Below are 8,627 nucleotides of genomic sequence, written 5' to 3'. Positions count from 1 at the left end.
GAGGACACTGTCACACACCCAATCCTTTTCACTGACCATATCAAAGAAATAAGTCTTTGCACACAACCATGACAACAGGTTTGTTTTGATTTAAGTCATCTGGACACACTTAAAGTCCTTTCTGATAAACTGTACCATACCATTACTTTTGTAAATCTACTTCTACCTAAGGACAGATTTGCAGAGCTGTCCCAGTAAGAAAGGTCAATGAAAGATACTTATATATTTGGACATTTTATCTGATATTAATTCCACATCATCTCATCCTATGAATTTCTGAAGTAGCAACATAATACTGCAATTTGTTGCTAGTTCCTCTGCTTTGCATACAAAAACTCGTGTGTACTGCTGCAGAAATAATGGAGATAACACTGACTAAAGCAACTTGGAACGGCAAATCTAAAATGGCCATAAAAGCCAAATACAATTCCACACGTTTTGCATGAGTCTAGGTTTAATTTGCTTTACAGGACAGTTGGCCAAACAATGACATTTATCATAAAAATAGCCTCTCCGTTATGTAAATCTCACCTTTCTTTCCAAAAGGAAATTCAATGTATACTCTGAGCATTCAGTGTCTTGTTTTCAAGATCAGCCTATGTAGACTTTTCTTAACAAAACAAAGCAATTCAGTTAAAAAATGCAGACCAATGTAATGACAGTCATATTACTTTTGGCTATCCTAATTTTAAAAACCCATGCCAATTTAGCTACTTTTCTTTAGGTTTTATTAGAAAAAAAGCAGCAGATCAACATTACAATTCAGAGTCTAATCTAAATATGCACTTGACAATGAAGCACATCTGAATATGAAGTGAAAAAGGATTCCAGAAAACCTTCAGTTTTGCCAGTCTCCTGCTACTCAATCATAAATCTTTTCTTCAGGCTTTCTGATGGCTGAAATCAAACAAGTAACAAAAGATTTATTGCTATGAAAACAAAACCATAGTACAGTAGTATGAGTCTTGGGTGCGAAACATATTCAGTCAAGTTAACTTAAGGATTTCAAAATGTACTAAAATCTTTTGTCTGGCCATGAAAGTCCACAAGCTGACCCAAGTATAAACCGAAACGGCAGGTCTAGACAAAAAAAGTTTGACAGCATGTTAACCTCCAGTTTTCAGACAGTAATAAAAAGATACAATTCCAACAGCCCAGAAATTAAAATGAAAAAAGTTGAACTGACATTCAAAGAGCTAAGTTTATTCTTATACTCATTTTGTTTGTGCCCAAAATAATTTTAGACCAACCAGGAAAAAAAAAAGTATGGACTATCACACAATTAAAAAAACCCCCTGCCTTTTGACTTGGTTATTTTCCCCCATTGAGGTATAAAATCTACATATAAATTTGATACGTCACTATAATAAATTGTACTTTTCATAGTTCTGATTTAGCTTCCATTAAACCCTGTTTACTTTTTTTTTTTTTAAACCACAGAATTCTTATTTCATGTTACTGAATCTGGTCTCCAGCTCTCTGCTTCATTTATTTGTGGATCTGTATTTAGTAAGCTGGTTACCACTGCTAACCAGAAAAAAGTTCTTGGAAATGTCTTCATTACAACAGCACTTTCAGCAGAGGTTACTGATGTGCAAGCAAACTACAACAATACGCGGCTCTCCAGAGAGAGTATTTCATTGATTATGTTTCCATCGTCCAAATGTTCTCTACGTTATTTGCTGGAAAAGACTCTCTCAATCTTGTAAACATCAGCRGGCGCAGTTTCCCTACTATGTGTGGTAGTTTCACATCCTTATTACAGGAAGGCTTGTTCACAGCTACTGAAAAGCTGCACGAGTTACAAGTTCTAACAGCTGATGAACTGTGTATTCTGTGGAGCAGAAGTTTCCTTCTGTTGCTACTTAACGGTGTAGCCAAAGTATTAGCCGAGGTAGCCCAGTCAATCCTTGCTTTTCTGTAGAACCTCTCAGAATATTTCTGGAAGGGTGACATTGCGAAGCAGCCACTGCTGTGAGCGGCTGCCATTGCAGTCTCTGATGCTGGGTACCTGGCTGTCTTCTTCGGTGGCTTTGTCCAGGCACTGGTTACTGTTCACATGCAACAGGGTTAATTTCTTGAAAAGAAAATAAAAAGAAACAAGTTTTACAAAATCATCAGGCAGAAGCTAACCCAAACGTTTTTAATGGCCATTAACATTCTTCCATAGGTAAAACATGAGCTAAACAAGACCTCATTGGTTACTGATTCCAGTTCCCAATTCTAAAGAGCACTTAATATTTACAACATGAGAAGCATATTTAAAAGCATTAAGATCTATGAAAAACAACAGTCTGAAACTTGGAAATGACTACTTTCAAACACAATTCTTTAAATAGGACCATATTGTTGGGGATCTTTGAGATGTTAGAAATTAAAATTTGGTACAATGTACACATACAGTTTTGATTATTAGTAAYAATATTCAATTTCATCAGATCAGAACACATTAAATATGCATTCAAATGTATGCTTTTTTCTCCTCAGCTGGGGACACAAAAGTGACATTACACAATGGTTTTTTTCAGGACTACATTCTTTAAAAAAATATGCACATATTTATGTATATCTTTTCCAGTACCTACTAGTCATACTTATGCAATTGGCCATACACTGCTCCATCTACCTTGGCACTGTCCTCCTGCAAGAAAGGTCTTCAAAAACTGCATTTCCTGCCACTGTACTACTGACGCTCATTAGTGGCCCAGCCTGTCCATGGCACTGACTGGCGTTAGTGTCAGTATATCTTCTCTCATTTAGCAGCTCAGCCAAGACACTGGATTGACTGAAAAGTGGCATAAGAATAGGCAGGCCATATGTGCATAGGCAGCAAAGGGTAAAAAAACAAACAAACAAACAAACAAAAAACCCAATACTTCGATCTCCTGCACTCAGAGCAGTTGGAGATGAAGAAGGGAGTTGGAAGACATGAGAGCAGACAAACAATTCTAACACTCTTAGAGACTTTTTTTTCTAGTAGACATCAAGGGAAAGGCACTTCCTACACACCTCCTGACTTAGGCAGAAAGAAAAAAAATGACAGAAAAACACCCAACTATGTGGGCAGGAATTCTTGCTAAGAATTCTCTAACTTGCTTTTGTGCTTCACTAGCCAGCTTTAGAGTGAAATACAAACACATACAATTAATTTTATAGATAGAGATCTGCATAGCGGAAAGCTGTTTTTCAGGTTGCAGCAACCATCGTAAGAAAGACTATTTGGTTCTTTCAGCTAAAGCATCAAGATTTTTGCATGCATTGTACAAAATATGAACAAAACTAGCAAGAATTGTCAAATTACAAAACTGATCCATGCACAGATTAATGTTAAAAATTATTCCCCACTTGAATTATGAAAAAATCCAAATCTGAAACTCCTAAAAAATACCAGCATCTTTTATCTAGATACTATCTTCATAGCTTTATTGCGTCATTACAAAAAAAAATTACTAATACTCATCTTTAAACTACCTGATGCTATCTGTAATTAAGTTTTTAAAGATGCAATGTACTAAGTATTGGCAAGGTAGAAGCAAAATAAAAAGCATTTATTCTTTGGCAAATCACTGCATTTAGTAATATTACTCATTTACTTAAGCCAGGTGAACTACTTTAGAAAGAATAAACAGTTTCCAAGACTCAGATTTAAGCATTTCAGTTAACTCTTAATCCTGAAAGCCTTCAGCAGCTTTCTTCAATCTATCAGCAGCTGCTAGCAATCTACAGAAATCCTAGTAGTGATCCAGTGTCTCACACATTAACTGCCATCCTAACAGAAAAAGCATCATTCATACATGCTTCTTTTCAGTCTTAAAGACTGTTGCTTTCATTAACATCTCAGTTACTGGAATCTGTAATAAGTCTATTGATTTAAGTACCAAAACATTTTTAAGTACTGAAATGACTTTTCGGTAGCTAAATATGTACATGTTCTCCTTTATCAAACAATCATTACGCTTATAATGGCAAGATTCTTCTTCTGTGAATTGTCTTACAACTATCTTTCACAGTAACTGATTTTAAATTAATAAGCTTGAGAAAGATTTTTTTCTCTAATTAGCTGAGCCATAAGTCAGAATTCTTACCCTGCTATTCAATCACAATTATTCTGAAATCTTTCAGATAAAATTAATGATCAACGGATCAACTGGCAGTGTTTTTTTGATCTGGCAGTTCAACATACAAGTTTCAAAGTGAGTGAACATTAAGTACAAGGGAGAAAAAATGATTAAAATAAAGATGTTTTAATCAGTTCTACCTTAAACATATAAAGATTAGAAGTGTAAAACGTTCCTTATAATTTTGGGATATTGATTTTTTAATTAGAAGAATATTTCCTTTAATCTTGTAAGAGATGACACCAGGTGCTGAAGCTGCCACAGAATCATTAGCATTATCTTTTTCTGGTCCAGGAATAAAAAAAATCCAGAAGTATAAGTACCTGGAATAATTTTCTATCAATCATCGATCTCACCCTAACAGAGCACTACACTATCTTTCATCTAAGGATCTGAAAGCACTTTGCAAATTTTTTTTTACTTTTATGAGCTACCAAAAACTCACCAGGTAATTAAATCAAATACAGATTTATATTGAGTGATTACACCATGAATTAAAGACAGACAGAACATAACCCTGACTTTGTTTCCTATTCTGACTCTCGGATAGTGGTCCCACAAAGGAATAGGTTGCTCTGTAGGCTTATGTAAAGATACAAGTTGTCTCATTTCAATGTCACAAGTCATTAGAAGACTTACCACTGGATCATATTCCCAAAGCTGATTTCCTTTTAGATGGTGGCACTTGAGCATTGTTACTGGGCCATTAAGTTTGGAGACATCTAAACATAAATCATCTGTTCGAATTTCTTTGTTGGCAGTATATGAGAAAACCTAAACAGAAAAACAATATGAGTGGAACTGGGAAAAAAAAAAAGGTTCACCTAAAAAATTGCTTTAGGACAAGGGGGAAAGTTTGCACATTATTTCATTAATATCTATACTACTCTCCCCCTCCCCCACAGAGTGTATAAAAAGTTTTGTTTTTTTTTTACTTTTTTTTTTAAAAAGGGAAGAAATACAAACACTATATGAAAAAGTTCTTCAGAAAAAAAGTGACTGTTAAATTGCAGACTGTTTCCTGCACAGGAGCAGAGGATCCCCAACACAGGCAATCTTTGTATACTGTCAAAGATTTCACCAAGAATTTTTAATAAAATAAAATAGAAAACCAGACAGACAGAAAAATACCAAAGTTGACACTCACAGAAAAATGTACATTAAGAACAGCATTGCAGATGCAAGCATGTTTTTTAAGTAAGGATGCCAATTAGCAGGTCTGAACAGGAGACAGTTCCAGAGAACCTATAGGAGGCAAAGCCTAGCTTTTATCAGTCTCCTCCCCTCATTTCATTTTTGAATCTAAAGTGAAACTAAAAGCTCTTGCAATCAGGCCTCAAAACCTTCCAATGACAAAACACCAACAAATCTTCTTGTGCATTCCTTCTTACAGTTCTATTCTCCAGTGAGGGTTTTCCTAAACTTTACAGCTTATGTAAGATAACTACCGAAAGAACTGAAAAATTATGTCCTGATGAGAAGTAGTTTTCCAAATAATTCAAATCATTACAGTTACAAAAAAAAAATTATCACCTGATTTCCACCCATTCCATGGCAGTTAAAGATTCCAACTTTTTCATTTTCCTTTCTTGCCATGTTATCCAGACACTGATTTGTCTCCACATTTCTTATCTGGGAGGGAAAAAGAGCACATCACAAAAGGTTGTTATTTTTAGAAAAGAAATAGCTCCATATCAAACTACACTGGCACCAGTTCTGCCTGCTATACATCCAGAGATCATTCAAATGATATGTGAAATACATAAACAGTACTACCATGAGGGACCACTACACCCAAGACTCGCTCTCCCGGACAAATGCTCAAGCCAGCACATTACAGAATCATGTTCCTTTCTTTGCTTTCTTCTGTACCCAATCTTGGGGGTCCCAAGACTGCCAGAACTGCCAGAAATTTTAAAGTACTCTTGGGCATTGTGGTTTAATTAATTTCAAAATCAGGGGTGACTGGGTTCAGTTTCCTCACTGCCTGAATTAGAGCCTTAATTCCTGTATGTCTGTATAATAAACAGGTATGAACATCAGCCTCACTACGTCCTCCTTATGTTGCTTTATTTTTTTTTTCCCCTCCTGTCTTCAAACAAATACACTGCAGTATAAAAATCACCCTATAGGAGGCTTAGAATTGAGCTCAACATGCTTTGTGGGGGAGGTTAGGCACCTACTTATTCAGGATAGCATCATCCATGCTACATTTACAGTCACTCCAGAAAATTCAAGGAAAAACAGGGAAATACCCAGCAAGATTTAAGAGCCGCTGGAATTTAGTGGTTACTGAAGAGGGTTCTAAGGGCAAAGTTCAGAGCTGTTTTTAGGAAAAGTACTTTCTTGGGTCTAGTCTTGTTCTTCAAGCAAAACTGCTCGTATTCTAGGTAGAGAACTTTATACATGAAGTTATCCATAACTATACATTTCTGAAGGAATTTTTCTAAAGCCCATGTAAATTTAGTACTGTAGAAAAAAAGGAAAACATTCAACTTACAATACTGTGGATCAAAGTTCAATGTTCTATCCCACTCAGAAGTCAAATGTATCATTTTACAGATGACAAGAATGTGCATGCAAGATACCTGAATTTTGCTGGAGGTCACATGTTCATGCTATTCAGCCCTGAATATAAACTTACTCTTCAACGTACTTTAAAAATGGTAGATAAGCACGTGCGGTGAACTCTTACCTCCCCCAGAGAAAAGTAATGCCGTGGAATTTGGGAATCAGGATAAACATTCTCCAGGTACCAGGAGAAAGGCTTGCACTGGAGTTTGCGTCTTAGTCCAAGTCGTGATGATATGTCCCCATAATCAACTTTAGTAACTCCTGTAGAGACAAATGGCTGCTAGTGAATTTTGTGTATGGTTCCATTTAAGACAAAAGCAATCAGCATAATACGCTGCTTGCATCAAATAGCCGCTCCCTCTAATGAAAAACTCATCTCTACACTAAAAATGCTTTTTCCAATATAGTATCATGGTGTTTATATTATCACAAAGGACAAGTCAATCACTATCCATGACTTCTTTTTCCAGACAGTTATTATAAAAGGCAGAGTGACTACATCTGTCCTACATATGACAATATCTTACCTTTGTTTTGTGGAGCAATTGAATGCAATCACTTATTAAGTTAACAAAGGGGAAAGGCTGAAACCCGTATAGTCACTACTTCCATTCTATTCCCAATAGCAACTGGGGAGCATACCTATGCAGTGTAAAATAGCAGTATCCTTTTGTGGAGTAAGGAAAATTCCATTTTAACTAAATTCTGAGACAGGAACCACCTACTGGACTCTTCATCATCCATTTAACTGCATAAAGAAACAGGCAAAAACTAACACATGGAACTGATCCTTTAATAATTCAGTATTTGTTCAGTGTAACTGCAGCATTTGCAGGAAATGTGTTCACCATTAGGACTGTCATCATATTTCTGTGGTATTTTGCCTGCTTTTCTCCTTTGCTCTTCGTTTATCAGTGTGCCATTCTTCCTGTACCCTCCCACCCCACTATGGTTGTTGTTTTTTATTCTGCACATTAAGCTGTACAAATCCCATCTGTAAATGGGATGAGGAAGGTGTGCATGATCAGTGAATATTTTTAATAAAACAGAATTAAGCACTGCTGTTATTAATATTCCAATAATGTTAATAAGGGTAAAGTAATGTCTAATTTTCAGGCATCACATTCAATTCATACTTTCCATATTACACTCCAAATCACACAGGACATAAATAATACGCTATCAAAATAAAAAAGGAAATCTCAGCCATGTACAAAATTTAAATTTGCTCTGCAGCCCACAAAAATGCTATGCTGGCCACTTGACTTGTTCACAAGCTGGAAGCCTTGTACCTCGAGTTACATACATTTTTCAGAAATCCCTGCACTGAGACAATAAATTACCTCTAAATTTCCTGACCTTTTGCAGCTGAGCTTGAGACATTTCAAAGTTGGCCTACTGCATTATCAAATCAACCTACCAGCAGATGGTGTATTGCTACTCAATTAGAACAGTTAGATAACCATATAATTTCAGCTAAATATCCATAATTATCAATAAAAAATTAAGTATCTGTACTAATTTCAATATTCCTGAACAGTTTTTTTTAATTCTAATTATTATTATTTTATTTATTTTTTTTTAAGATGTAGGAAAACCATACCAGTAAGAGAAGAAAAGGAAAGAAAAGCTTGTTTTTTGAAAAAAATTTGACTAATGTGAATGAACTTAAAAATTCTCTTAGAATGGAACCTTGGCAAACATCAGTCTGGGCCTTCTAGTCATGAAAAAACTGCCCTACTTGATCCATGCACATGTTTGCTCTACACCAAAAGAAGCATGCTCTCAAGAAGAGGCAAAGTAAAAAAGAAAAAGCTGCCTTGCTGAACAAACCACAGCTGAAATTCTTCATCTTTCGGTCAGAAAAATGTAGCTGATGGATGAAACAGTTGTCACACCATCTCTAACCTTACAACAATCAAAACTCATTCGTTG

At 35.7% G+C, this 8,627-nt stretch overlaps 1 protein-coding gene across 6 annotated transcripts in view; it reads right to left on the bottom strand.

The window, feature by feature from the left end:
- Positions 1-436: 436 nt before the first annotated feature.
- Positions 437-8,627, bottom strand: part of GALNT1 (polypeptide N-acetylgalactosaminyltransferase 1) — a 70,277-nt gene continuing 62,086 nt past the window's right edge. For 4 of the 6 annotated variants that reach the window (XM_026079234.1, XM_026079235.1, XM_026079236.1 and 1 more), the window contains 4 exons: positions 6,814-6,953; positions 5,652-5,750; positions 4,758-4,892; positions 712-2,077 (listed from right to left, as the gene is read on the bottom strand). In XM_026079234.1, coding sequence (XP_025935019.1) covers positions 1,931-2,077; positions 4,758-4,892; positions 5,652-5,750; positions 6,814-6,953 — 521 coding nt within the window. In that variant the 3' untranslated portion in view covers positions 712-1,930. Of the gene's footprint in view, positions 2,078-2,626; positions 2,786-4,757; positions 4,893-5,651; positions 5,751-6,813; positions 6,954-8,627 lie in introns of all 6 variants that reach the window. The other 2 variants (XR_003255715.1, XM_026079233.1) reach the window with 2 other exon arrangements.

This window comes from Apteryx rowi, unplaced genomic scaffold (genome assembly GCF_003343035.1).
Source record: "Apteryx rowi isolate R43461 unplaced genomic scaffold, aptRow1 scaffold_496, whole genome shotgun sequence".
NCBI lineage: Eukaryota > Metazoa > Chordata > Aves > Apterygiformes > Apterygidae > Apteryx > Apteryx rowi.
This window is presented reverse-complemented; position numbering and strand designations above follow the sequence as displayed.